We start from the raw sequence: 25,007 nt of genomic DNA, 5'->3' as shown, positions 1-25,007 counted from the left end.
TCTGAGACTTTTTTTTTTTTTAAATAGATGTTATCTTTTGGTCTCCATCCGTCTATGGCTATTTTATCGTTCATTTTACCTTCGCCCTTTTCTTAGCTGATCTTCGATCAATCCAAGTTGGGTCGATGTCCTCAATCATGTTCAACTGCAAGAACCTAATCTTAATCGCCCCTATTGATTATTGGGGTGGGTTTAAGACTTATCACATTTAGTAACTATTTATTATTTCTTTAAAATTTTAAATTAGAAGGAAAAAATCAATATGAAAATTAATTTTTGAATTTAAATTTTCAAACTTTTAACATTTATTATTATGAACTTATAAGTCATGAATAATATAGAAATTACTTTTATTTATGTTCAGTAAACAAAGAAATAACCTTGGTCTGTTTTAGGAATAATTTTAGAATCAGTAATTTTAGCAAAAGAGATTTAATAATAATTGATTTTGTGAAAGTGAATTATTTTAAAATAATGTTTGGTTGCACACTTTTTAAATGATTTTGAATGATTAATATTTGAAGTTCAAAGAGAGAATTTGACAAAATTTTTAGACATAAATAAAAAACTAAAAATTTAGAGAGATATTACAAAAATTTTAGAAAAAAAATTAGAGAGGATAAACAAAATTAGACATAAATAAAGTTTGTTAATTTTTTAACCAAAAATCACTTGGGAATCACCTCCTAAGTGATTGATCAAGAATCACTAAAAGTGATTTTGAATCTTTTCAAAATCATTTGAAAATTATTATAGTGATTTTGATATTAGTGAAAGTGATTCCAGCCATGCTAAAATCACCTCCCAAAGATTTCATACTTTTTTACTGGAAAGAATTTTACGTTTGACAAACTAAGACAAAGGGCAAAGGGGTCAATTGACCCTACCCTAGGTAGGGTCAATGGGTAGGACTTTTGTTTAGGTATCCTTTGTATGCTTTTGGGTTTAGCTTGTTATGACATGTTTATGTCTTTAGTAAGGATTAGCCTTGGAAGGAGAGCTCAAAAGATTGGACATCTTATATGGACAGAGTTTGTTCTCGCTTGAATATCAAAACTTGTAAGGAAGATATCTTATAAATGAACCACGGTTTGAACTTATTCGTTCTAAGCCCTTTACTATTTACATTGATCCTTATTGACCACTAAAAGCCAATCGAGGTACCTAGATTATTTGAACTCACACCCCTCCCCACCGAATTAATCCCAAGGGAGGGCGGAGAAAAATGGATAAATTCCACTATAGGAGAAGAATCATTCAATAATCATTTGCTAAACTAACATATCATGTCCTGTTCCAAGCCAACCATGGATGGTAGTCTGCCAAAATATATCAAATAGGTACCAAAAGCTTCAAGTGATATATGATTTTGTTGAGAATGCAAGGAAGTATGAACCAAAATATAGGCTAATAATCAAGAATGGACTCGACAATAAGGTAGAAAAATAAAGATAGCAGTTGAAGGAACAAGGCATCAGATGCTACCTTGTGAAGACAGGGAAGAAGAAATGAGATTGCTGGAACTGTTTGCTTGTCACCAAAGATCTCCACAACAATAAGTTGTTCATAAAATTAGAAAAATGTAGAATCATCTGTTGGTTGCAAATGAGATGACAATAAGATCACACCAAATATGATAGCAAATATTAGGAATACTTCATTTTCTTATTGAGGTAATTGACTCATTGAGACAATTCTAACCTTAATTTACATTTTCATCCAATTGAATCTTAATCATGAATAAGTAGTGAAATTAATGCCTTAATTACTTGAGTTGAGGTTCGATTTTGTTTTTTAATATTTGTGGGCATAAATTCTTTTGGTCATGTGGGATGTTTTTACTAGCTTTTGGCATTATATTATTGAGTTTGGATGCTTTTCTACTTAATTTTGTGCAAGGTTTTAGTATTTTCATAGTTGAGTTTGGATATTCTTTTACTTGTTTCAAGTAGTTTAATTTTTATGTGGTATATTATTGATTGGTTTATGGAAAATTTTCTAATGTAGTTTTGAGGAGGTATATGACATCACTAACCTATTCAGGTTTACGATTCAATTGGATAAAATTAAAAGTTATTATGTAACAAAACATCTGGATTTAAGGCTCTCTAGAGAATCCCAGTGGCACATATAACAACAAAATATAGTAACAATAGTTTCCAACCCTTGATTTTTTCCAAACTCTAAATATGCCTAGAATGTCATTTTCACAAGAAACATTATTCTGCAAAAAGATAACCAAGCACCAGCACAAAGATAATAATTTGGAGTAGTAACAAATAAGAATATTTTTAATCAAATAAAGGAAAATTGAGAATGACATTACTGATTTTTTTCAACATCCAGGGATATTCCATGCTTCTATTCCTTGATGAAGCCACTGACAAGGCAAAGATTCTGAACAGCAGTATGAGTCTTGGTTTAAGCTCATAAAGTCAAACAAAAAATTACTCTTTGAAACATTTTCAGGTAAAGATAAACATAGCATGTCATCTTCCACGTCCTATTTCCATTGCATTTTTAGTATGCTACTACCCAAATGTAAAAAATTTCAATCCATTATGTTTATAGAAGAAAAAATAATCCATATAAATACATGTTGAAAATGAATTCTAAATTAATATCCTACTAGAGCAAAAGGATAGATAATAGAAACATTTAGTGCCAGAAATAACATCCCAAGAAATTTAAATAAAAAAAGTTGAAGGTTGGAACCTGTAAGTAAGCCATGCATACTAGTCTTCCCAAATAAATCAAACAAAACCCAAAAGCTTTTTTTGGTAAATGATCTATAAAATAGGTGTTCTCATTTTCCTAGTTTCATACTTTCATAACTCCATTGAAAAAACTACTCCTAACAACTGACGATGAAAAAAGAAGACTAGCACAGTAAACCTTTAACAAAATTTAGTGAGAAGGTAAAAAAAAAAGATGCAAATTATGATATAGATGGGATTGGCAAATCCTTTTCTGTATAACTTCTTAGCTGAACCATTGTATACAGGTGTAATGCTCACTTGGATGAATCAATATCCTGTGCGTAAACCAATCCCAAAGAATTGAAGAATTGCAAACCAAAAATATTGTTACCAAAATGACAGAACATGAAAAAATCCAATAGCTTGACCAGATCTCAACACGAGATATCTTGAGACAGATGTATCATCTTGGCACTACCAATAGGATTTCACTGGATTGCAACTGTCAATTTAACATCTCAATTACAAATTGACTCCTAAAAATTCATAGTGTCTCTATACTAGCACTCCAAATAGTATGACCAGTACAAGAGTGTAGTGGAGATAATATGCAATGCCCCCAAGGGGCAGCCCAATTGGTAAGGGAGGCTTAGAGATCTGAAGTTCCAACTTTTCGATGTGTTTAATACCAAAAACTATATCTTTTGGGTCCAGGCCTTAGGGCGGACGCGGGTGACCCTGGATATAGGGGAGCAAAAGTTCGACTCCCCAGTCATCAAAAAAAAAAAAAAACATCAAAGTCCATATGACCAAGCTGTTCTACAAACCCCAAAGACTCCAAAGAGCACTCATGTTGAGAACCAGATGAATAACACTTGTACGGTAAAAGGCCGAAGTTATTATGCTCCATGGCAGTTTCATATACTCAACCCCACATGTGAGTATCCAATACTTTCTTCTGGATGTAAAACCATATAGCACAGAAAATCCCTATAATCCCCACTACTTTGTATCTACAAGAAATACTACTCATACGCAGACTACAATTTTTCATAAGAATTAGAAAATGAACAATTTAGCAAAAGTCATGAAGCAACTTCTTAAAGTATCACATGATTCACATCAGAAAAATTATCAGAATTCCATAATTTATTCAATCCACATTGAAGCGGAAATTCAGAATTAAGCAGGTCAAGACACCCAGATCGATAACAGAACAAGAAAAGTATGTTCCTCCTCTACCAATCCATCCACTGTGCTAATCTTTTTCCTCACTAATCCAGAACAAACCTAAACACTTTGTAGTTCAATCATTATTGAACATCAAAATAATGAAAATTCATATAATTTTATCCAAAAAAAAAATTATATATAAATATAAATATATATATATATATATATTTAGAAGAAAGTTATGCTCTCATCTCCTTCCTTCTTTAATGTAAAACTCTTGCTCTAAAGAAAGTATCTCTTTTGCACTAAAGTTGTGCTCTCCTATTATTCTTTAATTTAAAATTCCTTTGATCCTAAGAAAGTATCTTTTTCTCTCCGTAAATACAAAACCATAAAACTCTATTAAAAAAAACATTGTTATTTCTCCATTTTATTGACCAAAACAATCCACGTTTCCTCTTGCAGCAATATCCCTAATATATTTTATTCTAGTGCTTCCATTATTTAAATTCCCTCAAACCTTCTTTCGCCATCTTTGGAAGTGAAGCATGTTTACCCTCATTTCGTTATCCACCTTGTTAATCTTTACGATCTTTTTTCCTCGTTGGCTCCATAACAAACCTTAAACATAGTAGTTCAATCATTATCTTCAATCCAAGTAACAAAAAAATTTACTCTCTCCTCCATGACAAGAGCTCTATAGAAAAACGTTGTGGACACAAAGTTTTCTCTATAACTTTTGAACAACTTTTAAAACTAACAAAATCATGTACCATCAAATCTCCAATTTCAATGAACTTTGTGTCCAAGAATAATCTTCAACTTTTTTTCTTTTTAACAAGATGCAAAATTTTCATTGATGAATGAAAATAAGCAAAAATGTTAAAAGATACAAACTCCAACTACAATTAAAAACAAAGGTAAGTGATGCATGTTTAAACCCTCATTTCATCATCCAACTTGTTTTATTTTTATTTTTATTTTTTGATAACGGGGAGTCGGAGCTTTGCTCCCCTGTACCCAGAGGCACCCGCGCCCACCCCAAGGCTCAGACCCGTGATTCATCATCCACCTTGTTAATCTTTACTACCTCTTTTTTCCTCCTTGGCTCCGAAACAAACCATACATAGTATACTTCATCCAATCCAAGCAACAAATAATTTTATTCTCCTCTCCGTAAAAGAGCTCTATATAAAAATGTTGTGGTCTGATCTCATTCTCTAGTCTAAAATTCAATTATCCAAACGAATTATCTTTTTCCCTTAGTGAATACAAAACCATAGAACTCTACAAATCACAAATATTGTCCTTTATCCATCTAATTGACATATAATCCACCTTTTCTTCAGCACTGATAGCCTGAATATCTTTTATTCAAGTATTTTCATTGTTCAAAATTCCCCCAACCCCCTTTGCCATCCCTCAATTATTGCTTATAGACTTATGAGTTTACTCAATAACTTGTCTAAAAACTTAAAAAACTGAATTACTCTCCATCACTCGTCAAAAACTTAGATCAATCATTATATCCAATCCAAATAATCAAAATTTCTCATCCACTTCTCATAACAAGAATCTTACAACTTGGAGTGGTCTCTTTTCATCATTTAATCCAAGACCCAATCAGTCTAAAACATTGTCCTTTATCCATTCTCATCGACCTATACAACTTGACTTTTCCTTGGCATCAATAGCTCTAGTATCTCTTATTCTAGTGCTTCCATTGTTTAAAATTCCCTCAAACATCTTTTCACCATCTTTCAAATGTTCCTTTTAGACTTATGAGTTACTGCATAACTTGTCCAAAGTATTTTACTCAATCCATATACCACTAAATCACAATTGAAATAAACTTTTGTGTCCAATATAAATCCTCATTTATGATAACCAAATGGAAGCTTATCATAATTTCTAATGCTTTGCCCATTATCTTAAAACTTCATCCACTTTGCTCAACTTTTTGCTAATCTTTACACCCTCTTTTCCTCAATGACATAAAAATAAACCTTAATAACTTGGTAGCTCAATGATTATATCTAGTCCAAATAATAAAAATTCCCATCCCCCTCTCATACCAGGAATTTTACAAAAAATTTTGTAGTCTCTTTTCATCCTTTAATCCAAAACCCAATCAATCTAAAATATTGTCCTTTATCCATCTCATTGACCTATATCATTCGACTTTTCTTTGGCACCAACCAATAGATCTAATATCCTTCATTCCAGTGCTTTGTTTAAATTTTCTCAAACAACTTTTCACCATCCTTTGATTGTTCCTTTTAGACTTATGAATTACTCCATAACTTGTCAAAAACATTGAAAAATTCAAGTCATATACCACTAAATCAACAATTTGAAAAAAAATTGCGTCCAATATAAACCCTCTAACTATGACGACCAAAAAGAAGCATTTCACAATCATCTTAAAACTTCATCCACTTTGCTAAACCTTTTGCTAATCTTTACACCCATTTTTCCTCACTAACCCAAAAATAAACCTTAATAACTTGATAGCTCAATCATTATCTCCAATCTAAACAATGAAAATTCCTATCCTTTCCTCGTAACAAGAATCTTAAAAAAATGATGTTGTCCTTTTTCATCCTTTAATCCAAAACTCAATCAATCTAAAATATTGTCCTTCATCCATCTCATTGACCTATACAATTCGACTTTTCTTTGGCATCAATAGCACTGATATCTTTTATTCTAGTACTTCCATTATTCAAAATTCTATCAAACATCTTTTCACCATCCTTCAATTGTCGCTTTTAGACTTATTAGTGACTCCATAACTTGTCAAAAACATTGTAAAACTCAATTCATACACCACTGAGTTAATAAACTTTGTGTCCAACATAAATCCTCAATCGTGACGACCAAAGGGAAGCAACTCAATTCATCCACCATTACATATATCTTCTCACTTTATGAGTTTCCCCACCACTTGTCCAATGTTAAACTCAAAACCATATAGCAACGAAATTAACAATTTGAACAAACTTCACATCCAAGAAAAACCCATGACTACGAAATCTATAGGAGATGTGATTTACAAATGCCTTAAACTTCCCAGTTCCCACATAAGACAACTTATACAATTTCCAAACTTCTTTATGTCATCTTGATCCAAAATACTTTTCAAAAAAATCTAAAGTTTTTGGTGCCAGTATATATCTATTCCAGTGCGTAGTCCTCCATCCACCAATACATATATCTTTTCTCACTTTATGAGTGAGTAGTCCTCCATCAACCATTACATACATCTTTTCTCACTTTACGAGTTTCTCCACCACTTGTCCAATGTAAAACTCAAGATATATGCCAACGGATTTCCAATTTGAACAACCTTCATATCCAATAAAAATCAACGACTAGAAAAATCCAAATGTAGTTGTGATTTATAAATGCCTTAAACTTCCTACACAGTCCTATACAATATCCAAACTTCTTTATTTCATCTTGTTCCAAAATAAACTTTTCAAAAAATTCTAGAGTTTTAGGTGCTAATATATCTATTCCAGTTTAAAGTCCTCCTTCATCCACCACTACATATATCTTTTCTTACTATTGGTACATAATCTCCAATGTTATCTTCTCAATTCAATCTTCAAGGTAAATCGTTCACAATTCTAAGAAAGTATTTTCATCCCATTATCATAATACTTCATCCACTTTGAAATCTTTAGGACCCTTTTTCCTCTAAACCATACAAATCAAATGGACCTTGACGAAAAATCCTCAACCACTAGTCAAAACAAGCTGAAACTCAATCTCATTCTTTAACCCAAAGTTCATTTATCTCTCCCATCCTTAAATACATACAACCATAAAAGTCAATGGATGAAAAATATTGTACTTAATCAATCTTATTTACTAGTACACCACCACCCCAATTTCACCAATAGAATGCTTCCATTGTTAAAAATTTCCTCCAACCACATATCATCATCCCTCAATTATTCCCTTTACATTTATGAGTTTCTCCACTTGTCTAAAAGCCTGTAAGACTCAAATTCATACACCAATAGATCTCTAATTTGGAAAAACTGTATCCAATAAAAATCCTCCACTACAATCGCCAATAACTATCTTGATATTGCATACAAATCTAGAAAATTACAAAACTTATTCAATGTCATCTAATTCCCAAATTAATTTTTCAAAGAATTCTTCACTTTCCATTTTACTATGTCTATTCCATTATATAGTCCTTCATCCACTACGATACAAGTACCTTTTTCCTTTTTAAGTATATAATCTCTAAATGTATTCTTCTCATTTAAGTCTTCAAGACAAACCTTAAGCAACCTAAGAAAATATCTTTGTCCAATCATCTTTAATACTTCATCCACTTTGCTAATCTTTACAACTCTCTTTCCTCACTAGCCCCAAAACAAAACTTTTGGTAGCTCTCCAACCAAAGAACGAAAATTCTTATCAACTCCTCGAAACAATAACTCTTAAGAAAAAAAGTTGAAGTCTAGTCTCATACATTAATCCAAAATTCTTTTATCCCAACCAAGTATTCTCCTTCCTTAAATAGTCAATAAAACTAAACAAATCCAAAATATTGTCCTTTATCCATCTTACTGACCAATATAATTCAACTTCTCTCTAGCTGCAATTACTCTAAATCTTTTATTCTAGAGCTTCCATTGTTTAAAATTTCATCAAACGTCTTTGTATCATCCCAAATTGTTTATTTTAGACTTATGAGTTTCTCCACCACTTGTCCAAAAACATGTAACACTTAAAATTATATACCAATGAATCTCCAACTTGAACAAACTTCGTGTACAAGAAAAATCAACAACTACAAAAACGAAATGAGATTAGTTCACCAATGCCTTAACTTTTCACACAAACCTAGAACATTTCCAAACTTCTTTATGTCATCTTACTCCAAAATAAACTTTTCAAATAATTCTTCAATTTTCACTTTTGACCTTCTCGTGTTAACCTTCAAAGCAAATCTTTCTTTGGTTCTAAGAAAGTATCTTCGTCTCATCATCTTAATACTTTATCCACTTACCCTAAAACAAACCTTATTTCTCGATAGTTCAATCATCATTATCTTCAATCCAATGAATGACCAGAACTTTTTAAACAAAAAGCTGAAGTCTAGGCATAATTCAATCCAAAATTCCTTTGTTGTAGAAAATCTTTCTTCCTCCTTCAATTCATAACCATTAAACTCAACGAATCCAAGTGATTATCCATTGTCCATCTTATTGACAAATACAATCCAACTATTCTTTACAACCAATAGCCCTAATATAATTTCTTCTAGTGCTTCCATTATTTCAACTTCTCTCAAACATCTTTTCACCACCACATTCTTCCATTCTTCTAGTGCTTCCATTCTTCAACTGTTCTTTTTAGACACATAACTTTCCCTACCACATGTCCAAAAACTTGCAATCATATACCAACAATCCCAAATTGAACAATCTTTGTGTTCAAGAAAAATCTTCAACTATGACGACCAAATGGGAGTGATTCTCAAATGTATCAACTTTCCATATGAATCTAGACTGTTTCCAAACTTTTTATGACAAATGTCATCATATTCCAAAACAAACTTTTCCGAGAATTCTTCGCATTTCCGTTTTAATATGTCTATACCAATACATAGTCCCCCACTACTCTAGATGTGTCTTTTTCCTCTTCATGTAAATTTAATCTCTCTATTGTTATCTTTCCATTTAATATTTTCAAGGCAAACCATTAGTGATTCTCTGAAAGTATCTTTGTTCCATTATCATAATAGTTTATCCTCTTTGCCAATCTTTACAACCTTTTGTGCTCACTCACACCCTAAATCATACTTTAGTACCTGGTAGTTCAATTATTCCATTATCATAATAGTTTATCCTCTTCACCAATCTTTACAACCTTGTGTGCTCACTCATGCCCTAAATCATACTTTAGTACCCGGTAGTTCAATTATTATATCCAAACCAAATAACAAAAATTCTTATCCTAAATTATTTTTCTCGACAAAGTATCTTTCTCCCTCTTTCAATAAATCGAAAATATTTGTCTTTATCCATCATAATGATCAACACAATCCAACTTTCCTTTGGAAACAATAGCTGTAATATCTTTTATTAAAGTGCTTTCAAGGTTTAAGGTATCCTCCTCTTTTTCACCGTCCTTTAATTGTCCCTTTAGACTTAAAAAATTTCTCCGCCGCTAGAACATAGTTCTGTAAAACTAAAAATCATTTACCAAGATTTGAATAACCTTCGTGTCCAAGCAAAATCCTCAACTACAATGATCAAATAGTAGCGATTCACAATTATCTTAACTTTTTCCAAAAGCCTAGAACATCATCAAGCATTCATTGCATATGTCATCTCATTCAAAAAGTAACTTTTCTCCCTTCTTCAATTTAAATTCGTTTATTCCAATATATAGTCCTCCCACCACAATACATGTAGCCTTTTCAACTTTAAGTACATTATCTTTAATATGTTATCTTTCCATTTCACTCTTCAATTAAAAATATCAATGATTCTAAGACAGTGCTTTGTCCAACCATCTTATAACTTCATCCAATTTGCCAATCTTTACAACCATTGACTTCACTATACTTAACAAACAGCATTAATCCAATTAACAAAAGTTCTTATCCTCTTCTCAAAACAAGAACTATTTACAAGAAGTTATGGTCTCACCTCATTCTTTAATCCAAAATTTTTTTATATCAATATAGTATCTTTCTCCCTCCTTAAATGCAAGACAAAAAAAATATCAACGATTCTAAGACAGTGCCTTTGTCCAACCATCTTATAACTTCATCCACTTTGCCAATCTTTACAACCATTCAATTCACTGTCCTCTTTAACAAACAGCATTTTGTCCAATCCAATTAACAAAAGTTCTTATCCTCTTCTCAAAACAAAAACTATTTACAAAAAGTTGTAATCTCACCTCATTCTTTAATCCAAAATTCTTTTATATCAATATAGTATTATCTTTCTTCCTCCTTAAATGCAAGACAAAAAAATCATTATAAATCCAAGATTCCTTTATCCATCTTATTGTCTAATACACAACTCGACTTTTCTCTGGCAACAATAGCCCTAATATATTTTATTCAAGTACTTCCATTGGTTAAACTTAAAATTCCCTACAACCTATTTTGATCATCCCTTAATTATTCCTTTTAGACTTGTGAGCTTCTCCAACAATTATCCATAATTTTGTAAAGCTAATAATCATATACTAGTGGATCTCCAATTTGAAGAAATTTTGTGCCCAAGGGGAATCTTCAGCAGCACATGGAAGTGATTCACAATTGTCTCAACTTTCCCCACAAATCTAAAACATTTCCAAGCTTCCTACGGCCTATGCCATCTTATCCAAAAATCAACTTCTCCAAAAATCTTCATTCTTCAGTTTAATTTATATACTCAAATACATAGTCCTTCACAATTGTGGATCTCCAATTTGAAGAAATTTTGTGCCCAAGGAGAATCTTCAGCAGCACATGGAAGTGGTTCACAATTGTCTCAACTTTCCCCACAAATCTAAAACATTTCCAAGCTTTCTACGGCCTATGCCATCTTATCCAAAAATCAACTTCTCCAAAAATCTTCATTCTTCAGTTTAATTTATATATTCCAATACATAGTCCTTCACAATTGTGGATCTCCAATTTGAAGAAATTTTGTGCCCAAGGAGAATCTTCAGCAGCAGATGGAAGTGGTTCACAATTGTCTCAACTTTCCCCACAAATCTAAAACATTTCCAAGCTTCCTACGGCCTATGCCATCTTATCCAAAAAAATCAATTTCTCTAAAAATCTTCATTCTTCAGTTTAATTTATATATTCCAATACATAGTCCTTCCATCATATTACATTTATCTTCTTCCTCCTTCCTCTTTAAGTACATTAATCACATATGTTATCTTATCATTTCATTCTTCAAATCAAAACAAAAGTATCTTTATCCAATCATCTTAATACTCACCAATCCTTACAACATTTTCTCCTCACTTGTCCCAAAGTAAACCTTAATACTTGGTATCTCAATCATTATATCCATTCTAAATAACAAAAATTATCTTCTCAAAATAACAACTCTAGAAAAAAGTTGTGGACTCATCTCATTCTTTAATCCTAAATTCCTTTATCCTTACCAAGTTTCTTTCTCCCTCCTTTAATGCCACCAAACTCTACAAATCTAAAATATTGTCCTTTTACCCATCTATTTATTGACCAATAAAATCCAACTTTTCACTGGTAACAATATCTCTGTTATCTATAGTTCAAGTGCTTCCCATGTTTAAAATTTCCTTGAACCTCTTTCCATCATTGCCCGGTTGTCCTTTTAGACTTATGAGTTTCTTCGCCACTTGTACAAAATTTTGTACAATATACCAATGGATAGCTAATTTAAATAAACTATGTCTAAGAAAAATTTTCAACTATGACGACTAAATGGAATTGATTAACAATTGTCTTAACTTTCGCCACATATCTAGAACATTTTCAAGCTTCTTATGCCATATGTTATCTTATTCCAGAATCAACTTCTCCGAGAAATCTTCGTTCTTTGGTTGAAAATTGTTTATTCCAATACATAGGCCTTCAACCACACTACATGTACTCTTTTCCTCTTTTAAGTACATAATATTTAATGTTATCAATTCATTTCATTCCATCGTCTAAAATATCAATGATTCTAGCTCCGTAACCCTACTACTATTTAATATTGTAGCATTTCCATCGTCTAAAATTCTCTCAAACCTTTTCTTGTCAATCCTTCAATCTTTCCTTCTAAACTTATCAAATAGCTTGAACCTAGGTAGCATCAGTATTATTACCTCTCCACCACTTGTCCACAAACTAACAATACTCGAAATAACATGTCAAATTTAAATTCTTGCCACATGATTGACCTTCCTTTTCCCTTGATGTGTTCCCCCATTTTATCTTCAGTTCCTTTAATAATTTTATACCTCCTTAAAACCACAAATGGTTTGTCAAAACCCACTGTAGCCTCCTACTTACTTGCGAATTCCTTTTGTCTTATAGAACAAAAACTCTTAAATTCCTCGTACAGTCATACATGTTATGTATCATTGTTGTTTCTAATGAAAAATAAAAATTAGGATTTAATGTTCTATTACTAACTCCCCAGAGCTGTTATAAATCCAAATATATTATTGCTTCACTTTTTATGTCCTTTACTCATGAACCTATATCAAATTTAAAATTCACAACAATCACATATTGTAATTTAATCTTTAAACTTTGAAAAAAAAAACATAATATCGGTAGCACAAAGAACATCAAAACAGAAAAGCAAAGATACAACTATTATAAATATCTTTATACTTTAAACTTTGGAACAAAAACATAATATCAGTACACAAAGAACATCAACACAGAAAAGCAAAGATACAACAAAAATTATACATTTATAAAGATTAAAAATAAAGATCATCAAATTTAAACAAAATATTGAAATATTTATAAAGCTTATGGTATGGGAAGCTACCTTATTAGGACACAACAATGCAAAAATGTTATTCAAGGGAGAACTAGGCCGCACACATCTTGGAATCCTCAGCGCAAAGAAACGGGAATTGCGGATTGCCTACATAAAAGGGAATGAATTATTATTATTATTATTTTTTTTTTTGAAGGAAAAAGGGAATGAATTATAAATGGACTGGAGAAATGAAAAACCCGTGAATTTGCTTTTTTTTTTTTAACGATAAATACATGAATTTACTTTCTTTAAAAAAAATTAAAAAAATACAAATACTTTCTCGCCGTTATTTTCAATCAATATACAGATAATAATATACATATTATTATCAAGATTTTGGCTAAAACGACAAATCTATAATTAATTTCACAATTGAAATAAATCAAACGCCATTGGTTATAAAATCTCACCAAAAAAATAATAAAAAAAATCCCGTTACTTAATTGCATGATCAAAATGGGAAACACTTCAAGATTTTTTGAAATTAATAGGTAGCCAATTAAGGTTCTAATTAAAAGCATAAAATAACAGCGTATATCTAGAGAGAGAGAGAATTACAGAGTTCGATTTCTTTCCCGTTTCTTCTCTCTGTCCCTCCCTGTTCCTCTCTGTCCCTTCCCCACCATTTACCAGTTCCAAATTTTCTATATCCATGTCTCTCCCCCAAGCTCCAAACGACCTTCCATGTCTCCAATCTTTCAAACCAACTCTCTCGATCTTCTCTGCTCCCCCTCTCTCTCTGGTACAGTTCTTTCTTATACGATTCCTCTGTTTCATAAAAGAAAATGCTCTGTTTTTAATTCTCCGTTTCCACAAAATCTGAGTTTCTCCTTATTTTGCGGCAATTGGAATTTCAATCAGTTTCTGAAGCATCGTCATCGATGGGGAAGAAAAACCAGTCAACCCCACATAAGCCACATGAAGATTTCTCTCTGAAGGAGATCTCCCCGGACGTCCATGGCGGAAAATCCTCAATCGGCCTCAATATCGCCTTCAGTCTCAAACAGATGCTATTTCTATATGGTGAAAGTCGAAAGAGCCGGAGCCTTGACGAAACCCTGCGAATATATCCTCCTTGAAAGTTCGATTCCCCAACTGCAGCATCCACAAGGAAATCAGAACAGACCATCGTCGAGAAGAAGATGATCGTACATGAACTCCGTGCCAAGAGCCAAGAAAGCCGTGTCTTCTAAACGAAGAGCGCCTAACAACAACAAGCACAAAACCATCAGAGCAATGAACCACAGCGAACGTACATAAACAAAACCCTAATCGTAATCAAGGAATTTCCAATCGAAATTTAACCATCCCCCTACAAAAGGCTGAATCGGAGTTGCATTACCTCGAATCAAGTGGGAGTTGCCTTCTTTCAATTCTGCTCTTTCTTGTCCTCCCAGTGCCTGCCAACGATCTAATCTAGGGTTTGGTTTCGTTCGTCGCCACTTGAAAGGACAGAGGCCGTTTCTGATAAAATATATATTGATGGAGCCAGTGACCGTTGAACCAATGCAAATGAAATGACAGCCAATAATCCGTTCAAAATCCGCGCCAAGCGATGGAGGTGGCGGGAACGCTTCTGACACAGAAGAGAGAGAAACTGAGAGACGACTGTTTGACCAAGTAACAGTTCGTTGAAGTGACGTCGTCATATTAACGGCTAATTCATTTATTGATCTCTCTTCTTCCGTAATTTCAGGGATCTTCCGATTTTTTCCATCAACGTTCTCTTTATTATGTTTAAAATACTAATTGGTCCAGTTAATTTCAACTTTTTGTTTGATTTTTATTTTAGTTAATATACTTTTAGAATATTGATATATTTTTTGAAAATACATATTTTAATTTCTATTAACAAAATTTTAACATCAATTCCAATTATATATTAAATTTAGTATCACGTTGAAATTATAATTGAAAAAATGAGTGTACAGAAACGAAAATGAACATACAAATACTAAAATGAATCAAATTTTGAAGTATGGTAATAAAAATAAACATTTTAATAATACAATGATTGAAATGGACTAAAATTGAAAAATACATAGATCGAAATATCTTTTTACCTAATTAATATAAAATTGTTTTTACGGAGATGAAAAGTATAATCTACCTATATAATATATTTTTTCCAATAAACTACATAAATTAATTCCTACAAACATATTATTTCAAAATATAAATGATCTCATAGATAAATAAATATGTATTGAAAATTTTATCAAGGAAACTTACATTTAAAAATTAATAATTAAATATATTGTACTACAAATAAAATAATAATATCGTGCACTAAGAACTACATTACTACAATTATTCATTCATGCGTCAAACAATATATGATGTCTATGGTACTTGAAATAAGAAGTATTTCGAAAAAACTCTACTCAAAGAATTAGTTCAATTGCTTAATACTAAAATATAAATTTATAATCTAAATTAAGATATATGTGAATAAAAATAATATAGCAATTTACACTTAGCTTATAAAATTTGGTAAAACATCTTTAGTTGAAAGATTCTTCCACTATTGTGAAATAAACAAGTGGGAGAAATAACGTCAATATGAATTTAGTTTTGCAGTAATTGAAACATGTTTATTTACCGTAGTTAATAAGATCATCAAATATTCTTGCATTATTAAATAGAAAAATTATAATACTTGCATTTAAAAATCCCATCAATGCCAGTTTTTTCGATTTTAATTATTACTAATTTGCTTGACAAATAAACCATTATAAGGGGGCTTTGAAAAATTAGAAATAATTTCAACGATTGACATGTTCGTGGATTAAATGAACAATAATTGACCTAATACAACATTTTAATCCTAATGCAGCGACAACATTAGAATTTGTAATCAAATTATTTTAATCCGAAAAAGCTTATAGGTAAGGTAACAATTGAATTTAATTTCAAATTTGTATATATATATATATATTTTTTTTTTTATCTAGAAAGAAAGTTTTTATAGTTTTTTTTTTGATAATTTTTTTTATTGGTTTGATGGATGCAAATAAAAAATATTTAATTGAAGTTTATAAAATATACTTAACTCTGCTTCACCACCGTTGAATGAAAAGAAGCCAAGTATTTTTGGAAGTTTATTATGATTTAATTTAGAATGGAAAAGCGGAAACAAACCAGTTGAAAGTATTATTATTATTATTATTATTATTATTAAGTACTAAAAAAATATTACTATTATTTTTTTCTAGAGAAGTATAAATAAAATGTACTTTCCCATTCTTCTTCCATTTTTCGAGGGGAAAAAATGAATCCCTCCCGTGAAGAAGAAAACCCCTCAAACTGCAAATGAAAATCATACAGTTTTACTGAAATGGAGAATACGGGAATTCTGAAGGAGTGGTTCGATCGAGTTGATTCGGAGAAATCTGGAAGCGTCACAGCTCCTCAGCTCCAGGTTAATCTTCTTTTTCTCCAAAGCTTTATCCTCTTCGTCTCATAATCTCATTCGTTGACAATTTTCCGGATTTCTCCATGATCAGAAAGCTCTGGCGGTTGGGAACCTCAATTTCCCCCTCTCAATTGTGCAGCAAATGATTAGGTTTTCATCCTTTCCTCTTCCTATGGTCTCTGTAAAGAATTTTCTGCTGATATTTGAAATTTTGTTTTGTTAGAATGTATGATTTCGATAGAAATGGGACAATGAGCTTCGAAGGTTAGTAAAAAGTATTTAGACATGCGGCTTTTGTTTTTTTATTTTGAGTTTTAGAAGCGGTATCGATTTTCACGAGTTTCTATCCATGCTTTGTCACCAAAAATTTGGTAATCTCGCTGATGTTGTGATTGTAATGCATTTTTCTCAGAGTTTGTAGCTCTCAACAAGTTTCTCCTTAAGGTCTGTATTTCAGCTAACCTTTCTCCAAGACACTGTTCAAGTACTGATTCTATCTACTATTGAATTTTAATTTAATATTTGGATGAATACAAGAACTCAAATTGAATTGCAGTATCTACTCGTCCTTCTATCTTCTGATTGCTTTTTAATTTCTTTTTCAGCTTCAGCAAGCCTTCTCTGACTTGGAAAGGTGATTCAGAATTTTCCTTCAATAACTTTGATGTTATATGTTTTATTAGAAATTATAGTTGTGAATTGCTTGGAATTTATAAATAATTTGGAACCATTAGTCATACGACAGAGGCTGCTCCATATATTGCCAGTTACATCCCATATCTGTTGTTGGCTGAATATTTTATACCATATAGAATTCTTACTAAATTAGCCAGAACGACTAGTTGCAGCTGAATTAAACTTGGAGCATTTGGTGTATATCTTTATGGTTCTAAAAACATCTTCTCTTTGTTTGTGTCACAGAGGTCGTGGTTTTCTAGTCCCAAATGATGTATATGAGGTATGTACTTGGTTTAAGTTTTATTTTTAATATATCTATTCGGATCAGTTTGGAGAGAATAGTATTAACCGCTGAATATATTTTCCAGGCATTGGTTAAAATTGGCTACACGTTAGATTCTCCTGCTTTTTATACTGTCTGCGAGGTAAAACATATTTTCATTTCATCAATGACATAAAGAAAATTTAGTATTCTTAGTTCATCTCTATCATTGTCAAATTTTATGGGTCAAATCTTGTTTAACATGTTAGTTTGGTTGAGTGCTGAAGCTAACCAACCTGATTGCCAGAACCTTTTTATGCTATAAAGATGCTAAAATTAATTGTTCCACCTTTTGGATTTAGATTTGTCCTAGGCTGCTTGCTAAAGTTATGTGGCAGAGTCATCAAATATGGATGATTTCAAATATATAAATTTAGTGAAAATTGCACACGGGTATTGAATTATAAGATTATTTGCACTTGAAGACTGCCCCCCACCACACACACAAAAATGGAGAAGAAAGTTGCATTCAGTAAACCATTCTTCTTTTGTAATCTTCCATTAGGGATCCTTTTTTCCATCTCCAGTTTGTCTTTTTGGTTCTGACCCCTATCATGCTGTTAGGTGAAAGAAATGTTTATTTCTCTTGTAAAAAGAAAAGAAACATTGCTTTTCTTTATCTTCCATCACCATAGTGCTCTGTGAATGAATGTGTTTGGTTTTATCTGCTGATTCGAGAATTGGACGCATCTTTTCAGACATTCAGTAATGCAGGGTATATTGATTGTTAGTAGAATGAATGAGTATCTCATCTCTCTTAACTGCTATTGTTTTTCTACATATATTTGCAGAGCTTTGATCAGAAGAAGAATGGGAGATTTCGGCTAGATGATTTCATATCACTTTGTATATTTGTTCAATCAGCTGGGTAGGTTCCATTAGAAACAAATTTGTGCTTTTTCAAAAGGGATAAAGTTGTCCCCATTTATCTTCTAATGAAAAACGACTCTGTTAATTTGGTTGGGAGGAACCGTTTTTCCAATTTACTGGAAGGTTCGATACATTTCTTTCTTCAATTAATCTAATGTTCATCGTCTGTGCCAATCCTTGCAAAGCAAGATTATGCTTAGCCTCTTTTATTCGACTCAACAAGATCGCCATTAAATTTTAAAATTTAGTATGTGAGCTGATTTGCATTTGACCCGTGTCTTGAATCTTTATAGTACTTCCCTATTAGGTAGAAGTCTAACATTGTTTTTTCTAACTTCTTTGAAGTTTAATTATTTAATTCTCTGGTTGGTTGCAGGAATCTGTTTAATTCCTTTGATACAGCTAAACAAGGCAGGGTGACTCTAGATCTCAACCAATTTGTCTATTGCAGTAAGTACCTGAATTGGTATGACGCCATTTACTATCTTCTTTTTCCAGCATGTTTATGAATTCACTTTTCTCGTAGATTGGTGGTTGCTATTATTGATTTTCCAGAATGATTATGTGCTGTTTGTTTACGATTAAATTAGACGTACAAGGACACAAGGCAAAATAAAATAAATTGCCATGTCGTGTCGTCATTGACCGATACTAATAAATGTGTGAAGCCTCATTTCTGTCGGGAATTATTAGAGGAGGCCGCCAAAGTTAGCTGGTTGATTTACACCAATAAATGAGCTGGTTGATTTACACCAATAAATGTATGAGAAATTACAAATCGTATTTTGAATCAGATTTCAAATCTACATCCAACCATTGTCCTCACATTCTAGTGGCTTCATTCAATCATTTTTCACGAACTTGCCCAAATAGCCAGCCACATCATTGTAGCCTGAGAGCACTTCCAACTTGGAACTCCAAATATTCACTGTTCAATGTTTGCTCCTGTTTTTCACTTTCTTGCTGTCTAATTCTAAGCATCTGACTCGTAACTACTGATTTTTCACTTCCCTTTTCCTTGCACAGCTGCCAATTGTAGAATATGAAATTGTGTAAATATTTGGACAAAGGGGCTACTTCATGTTGCAGAAACTTCTTCCGCAGGATCTAGGATGATGTATGATCTGGAAGCTGATTTTTCCGTTGCATAATTAATACCTATTTTTTATGCTTTTCTATCTGTTTTATCCTGGGAAGGACTCGTGTCATTCGAAAACACTAGTATTTCATTTCTTTCTATAGTCTATATTTGTCTGTGTAGTTGTACTCCTCCTTCCATTAAGTTCGTATTTTGCCAGTAACTAACGACATGGTTTGAAAGTAAAATCTTCTACTGCCTTGATATAGAAAATTTACTCATCAATTTGCCCATTTCCAATCATCGTTCATTTTCCACTTATTATTGAAATGGCTCCTCTGGTTACCTATGAACATGCTGTTCACAGGGCGCCTCTCTCTCCCTCTGAAAATATGCCATTTTTTTCAATATTGTTTCTAAATTTATTTTCAAGATTTGTGATTAGATTTACTTGCAAAGGTTAAATGCAAGTGATACGTGAAAATATGCCATTTTAGAAACAATATTGAAAAACAAATAAGCTTTGAAAATCAGTCCCAAATTAGTTCCAAAAGGACATGTTTTCTGATGGTTTCAACTTTTAGATTCATTGTTTTCGCTTTCTATTTCTCAAAATCCAATCTCAAAAAGGAATTTGACGCCTTCAACCAACACTTTTCAAAACATCTCCTTGTCCACAATTTATAGGACAATTATAACAAAAGTTGGAAATAAATGTTTATTAAACCGAATCTGACCCTAGAACTTGAAGTTGCAGATTATTTGACAAAGAATTATGAATAAAATTAAAAACAAAAAAGAATAAATAAAAACAAAACCTGGGAGTTGTGCAGTCAGTCCAAAAGGGAAATGACAGCATCGACAACATCTTGGGTGGTGCAGTCTCCACCAAGATCCTTGGTCCTGCACTTGGCCTCCAAGATGACAGCTTTGACAGCATTCTCGAGTCTGTCAGCGAAGGAAGGGAACTGAAGGTGCCTCAGCATCATGGCCGATGACAGCAGCAAAGCCACCGGGTTTGCCTTCTTCTGCTCCACTATTTTCTCATTCCCCACGTTCCCTGCTGAAGCTCCTTGCTCAAATATCGCATGATCTGACCCCACATTCCCTGCAGTGCACATTATAATCACAATTTCAAAACATCTACCAAGGAATATATATCCAAAACTTCAATATTGATATCAAAGTGGATTGAAATATGAGTTTCCAAATGGAAATTTTTATGAGCTTGTTAATGGTTAGTATGGCAACATTTAAGCAAGTCAAATTCTAGAATAGGAAGCAATTTAAGGCTTAATTTTAAAAAACATACAACGAAAAACAAAAGGGTTAGGATCAAACATGACCTGAGTAATTTCAACTCAGTTAATAAAATGTATTTTGACGATATATCATCAATTTATAAGTTAATTTTAACCGTTTGTGACAACGAGGACTTAAATGTAAAAATCAATACATAAATAATGAAACTGAAACTCCAAAAAATTCGGGGACTAAATTGAAAAAAATACCCAAAAACAAGGGACTTAAGTATATATTTAGCCTAAAATATAACTAAGGAATTTTAAGTTATTTTAAAAATATAAAATGTTCATTAATTAATTCAAATAGTTTTTAGGAATTTTTTTATTTTCAGAAATTGTCTAGAATATCTGTGAACATTCCATTATTTTATTGACATTTTCATTATCTCTCAGTAAAATTGAGAACTTAGACATTTTACATGTTAGTTAGTGTAGAAATTTAAGTAAAATGGTAACAGCACCGATTACCACATAATGCATTTATCATCACAAATGCACGGACTTTAAAAGGCCATAGTGGATTATAATATTACCTCCTGGCATGAGACCAGTACCCCCAGCAATTCCAGCTGCAGTGTTGGCCACTAGATTGCCATAAAGGTTAGGAGTCACCTGCCCAAAGAATAAAAAGGCCTTGTTAGCAACATTTAAGCATAAAAAGGCATTGGGTTAAAAAATAACAAGCAAAATTTAAGCATCAAGGAAAAACGAAAAAGATGAATATTTAAGAAAGGAGAGTGAACTTATTCTGGGAAATCAAGAAAAAACATAGAGGTAAAGAAAGAAGTTAAGAAGCATAGACACTTCAATTTGGGAAACGTGTCTGTATAAGACACTTATTAGACACGTATCGGACATTAGTTAGCTCAATAGATGTGTGTCACACATTAGTTGTACAAAGTGAATATGATTTCAACGCTTGTTACAGGCATGTATCAAACACTTGTTAAGTATAAGAAATAGATATAAATAGTTAACATAGGACAAAATAATAAATTTTAAGAGCAAAATACATGAAACTCATTTTTGAAACTATGAAAATGCATAAACTTATTGACTTTGATTTACTACTTGTATAAAAATGATATATATTTAAAAAAATGGTATATTTTAATAAATGTGTCTTCGACGTTTTTGTGTCCTAGATTTTTAGAAAACAACGTGTCATCGTATCCGTATTGTGTATTTGTGTATTTGCTTCTTAAGAAATAAGCAAATAAATCAACAAGAAGCATTAAGCAAAACCTAGAGGAACATAATTGATACACCTATCCTTCAAGTATGCGTGGCTATATGTGCCCCCATTATTCGTCTTTCATTTCAAAGTAATATGATACGGCTACAAAAAGGGAGCCAAATTAATCTGCACAACTGAGCCACCAACATTTTTGCGTTTCTCTGTTCAAACAATGCCACTGCTAATTCTTTTCAGGAAGTTTGTTTAATTTTCCATCGTTCTCATCTTTCAGTACATAGAAGTTTGTTTACTTGGAACCATGCAACCATAAAAAAGCAATCAAGAGACTAGCAAGAGAACTAATATCCTCGATAATTTGCTTAGGGATTTTGACTCCAAGTTTCCTTCAAAACTAAGAAACGCTGTATGACCATATAAAATCAATCAAGAGAAGTGCCAGAGAATTAATATCCCCGGTAAGATGGCTGTAGAGATTTTCACTCAAAACCTCTCGGTTGAAACCAAGGTTCTTTTATAACCACCGTGGTGAGTCCTAGGGCTCCAATCACTTTAGATCGACATGCCTGGCATATCGAGGACTGGTTTATACACGCCATTTAAATTCATGTTCAAGAAAGTAATCTGCAGGCACTGTAAGCTTGAACCATATTGCCCCTTGATTCAAGTTCCAAAAGTATGAAGAAAGAAAACAGAGCTGAAGTATACAGTCTATATGAAGCTCATAACAATGAGAGGGCCACAGAAAATGGATATTGTTTTCATTCTAGCATGTGGTGGGAAAAAAGACAACAAAAAGAGAACCAAAAAAGAACCCTGAATGGAAAAATTATCAGCTTAGGAAGTTACGTACCATTACATCAAATTGCTCAGGTTTTGAAACAAGCTGCATACAACAGTTGTCAACAATAATCTCATTGTATTGGATACTAGGATATTGCGCTGCCACCTCCCTGCAAGACTCCAAAAACAGACCATCTGCAAGTTTCATAATGTTGGCTTTGTGCACCGCCGTCACTTTTTTTCTGTTGTTCAGATAAGCATACTCAAATGCATATTTGGCAATGCGTTCTGAGGAAAACTTTGTAATCACCTATCAGTAATTCAGGCTATATTTCAGGTTACTGCGTTGAAATGGGGACTAAGAAAAGCAGGTTTTGACTAGATTAAGAGTATGACCCCATTGAGCACAAGAGTTTATATATTTGCTTGAAATCTGCTCGGAATGGATTTCATTTACATTGACTAGAATACCGATATATGAAATTGATCTTATAACAGATAACCTACAAAAGACTAAACTAAACGACTAAAAAATTAATGTTAATGCGGCAGTTGTTTCATAGCTTTGTTTGTTTCGTTCATTTCAAGAGTGGTGATGTGCATAAGTTCATAACACTTAAAGAACGAAACAGAGAAAAATTCTCTCAATCAGAGGATCAGAAACAGAGCCATAAAACATAAAATTCTAAACTATATCAACAATCAATTATATCAACTCAAAACGGAGAGCGAAAAAAACCAGAAGATCACCAGACCAGACACATACAAAATTATATATTACCTTGAGGCTTTCGACGACGCCAGGGATGACCTCATGCTCGAGGCCAGAGTATTCGCCCTCCGTATTCTCCCTAATGACGACGATGTCGACATTCTCATGACGCGTCGGAAATCCAGGGAAATTGAAGCAATTAACAAGCGAGGCGTACAAGTCGAGCTCCTTCCTGAGCTGCACATTCAGTGAACTCACACCGCCGCCCATCGGAGTAATCAGCCCGCCTTTCAAACACACCTTATTCTTCAAAATAGACTCCATCACCTCTCGAGGAACCTGCTTCATATCGCCATGGACTTCGTAGCGCTCGAAGTAGACGGGAGCGTGCATTGCCTCCATCACTTGCTCGACCGCGTTGGTCACCAGAGGACCGATTCCGTCTCCGGGAATTAGAGTCACCTGACGCGGGGATCCCTCGCCGGGCCTCGGCATGTAGGTGACGGATCGGGTGTCGAACCGGAGAGGGAGGATGCGAGAACGGCTCCGGCAGGGGGAGGTGAGGTGGCGAATGATCGGAAAGGCACGACGGGCGGCCATAAGTAGGTGAAAGTGGAGCAGAGGACACGGAGATTTGTAGATGGAACAAGAGAGAGGCTAGGCGCTGGGGGAGAAGGTGCAGAGCAATGGAGGTTGCAGAAGAGCAGCCATGGAAGGAGGGAGGAGAAATTGGGAATGTCAATGACGAAGGCAGGAAATATATAGGTAATGATTTTCGGGGATTCTATTTTGGGAGCGTAACGTAACGGTGATTGACGAGACTTCCCAAATTCATATTTTAGGTTAAATCTTTTCAAATGTTTATTTTTTTCTTTTTACATTCTAATTTTGATTTGATTAAATATTGAATTTAACTTTACATAATTACATTACAAAATGTTATTTTTATTAAATATCGGTGAAATGGAGATTTAAATCTATAATTTAAGGTTGAGATACGAGGTTGACATAAAAAAAATTCATTTTCGTATTTGTTATTAATTTGTTTCCTTAAATTGTTTAATACAAAAGCGCCATGACATTTCTTGTTCTTTTGTTTGATGAATGAATATTTTGCTGCGGCCATCAGCATAATTCTAACTAATCAAACATTATGTGGAGCTTTGAACTTTTATTTTGTCTTTTTCTTTTTCTTAACCTGATAATATGTAAAGATGAAAATTCATTTTCTCGACCTTTTTAATTTTTTTATTTAAGTATAAAAAAATA

The 25,007-nt window shown here is 32.8% G+C and overlaps 2 protein-coding genes and 1 long non-coding RNA gene across 6 annotated transcripts; 1 reads left to right on the top strand and 2 right to left on the bottom strand.

Moving 5' to 3' along the window:
• Positions 1-1,328: 1,328 nt before the first annotated feature.
• Positions 1,329-15,090, bottom strand: LOC111011050 (uncharacterized). Of its 2 annotated transcripts, XR_015789469.1 has the most exons (5): positions 14,724-15,090; positions 13,940-14,585; positions 13,388-13,486; positions 2,327-2,397; positions 1,329-1,592 (listed from the first exon to the last, which is right to left on the bottom strand). It is a non-coding gene; the product is annotated as an uncharacterized LOC111011050 (long non-coding RNA). The 2 variants fall into 2 exon arrangements; XR_002601405.2 differs by lacking the exon at positions 1,329-1,592 and having other exon boundaries at positions 2,220-2,397; positions 14,724-15,089.
• Positions 15,091-16,619: 1,529 nt separating this feature from the next.
• LOC111011328 (uncharacterized) lies at positions 16,620-20,017 on the top strand. 3 transcript variants are annotated; one of them, XM_022285047.2, is made up of 10 exons: positions 16,620-16,802; positions 16,888-16,946; positions 17,020-17,060; positions 17,209-17,240; positions 17,402-17,430; positions 17,718-17,754; positions 17,843-17,899; positions 18,588-18,664; positions 19,043-19,116; positions 19,693-20,017. In XM_022285047.2, exons 1-10 carry the CDS (start codon positions 16,719-16,721, stop codon positions 19,710-19,712), a joined length of 510 nt encoding a protein of 169 aa, XP_022140739.1. In that variant the 5' UTR covers positions 16,620-16,718; the 3' UTR covers positions 19,713-20,017. The 3 variants fall into 3 exon arrangements, with proteins under 3 accessions (XP_022140739.1, XP_022140738.1, XP_087977283.1); XM_022285046.2 differs by having other exon boundaries at positions 19,043-19,132; XM_088121157.1 differs by lacking the exon at positions 17,843-17,899 and having other exon boundaries at positions 19,043-19,132.
• On the bottom strand, positions 19,849-24,484 carry LOC111011213 (isocitrate dehydrogenase [NAD] regulatory subunit 1, mitochondrial). The gene is made up of 4 exons (XM_022284908.2): positions 23,808-24,484; positions 23,097-23,336; positions 21,582-21,660; positions 19,849-20,852 (listed from the first exon to the last, which is right to left on the bottom strand). The coding sequence occupies exons 1-4, from the start codon at positions 24,336-24,338 to the stop codon at positions 20,578-20,580; spliced, it is 1,125 nt and encodes a 374-aa protein (XP_022140600.1). The 5' UTR covers positions 24,339-24,484; the 3' UTR covers positions 19,849-20,577.
• Positions 24,485-25,007: the final 523 nt, after the last annotated feature.

Source organism: Momordica charantia (genome assembly GCF_013281855.1).
Source record: "Momordica charantia cultivar OHB3-1 chromosome 2 unlocalized genomic scaffold, Mcharantia_2.0 BLBB01000002.1, whole genome shotgun sequence".
NCBI classification, from domain to species: Eukaryota; Viridiplantae; Streptophyta; class Magnoliopsida; order Cucurbitales; family Cucurbitaceae; genus Momordica; species Momordica charantia.
This window is presented reverse-complemented; position numbering and strand designations above follow the sequence as displayed.

Bases quoted from the DNA above. Each gene is read 5' to 3' on its own strand.
- LOC111011328 (XM_022285046.2), top strand. From the start codon at position 16,719: ATGGAGAATACGGGAATTCTGAAGGAGTGGTTCGATCGAGTTGATTCG. The intron at 16,803-16,887 runs GTTAATCTTCTT...CTCCATGATCAG, and splicing joins TCACAGCTCCTCAGCTCCAG to AAAGCTCTGGCGGTTGGGAA. The intron at 17,755-17,842 runs GTATGTACTTGG...TATATTTTCCAG, and splicing joins TCCCAAATGATGTATATGAG to GCATTGGTTAAAATTGGCTA.
- LOC111011213 (XM_022284908.2), bottom strand. From the start codon at position 24,338: ATGGCCGCCCGTCGTGCCTTTCCGATCATTCGCCACCTCACCTCCCCC. The intron at 21,661-23,096 runs GTACGTAACTTC...TTCTTTGGGCAG, and splicing joins CTGAGCAATTTGATGTAATG to GTGACTCCTAACCTTTATGG. The intron at 20,853-21,581 runs GTAATATTATAA...TGTGCACTGCAG, and splicing joins TACTGGTCTCATGCCAGGAG to GGAATGTGGGGTCAGATCAT.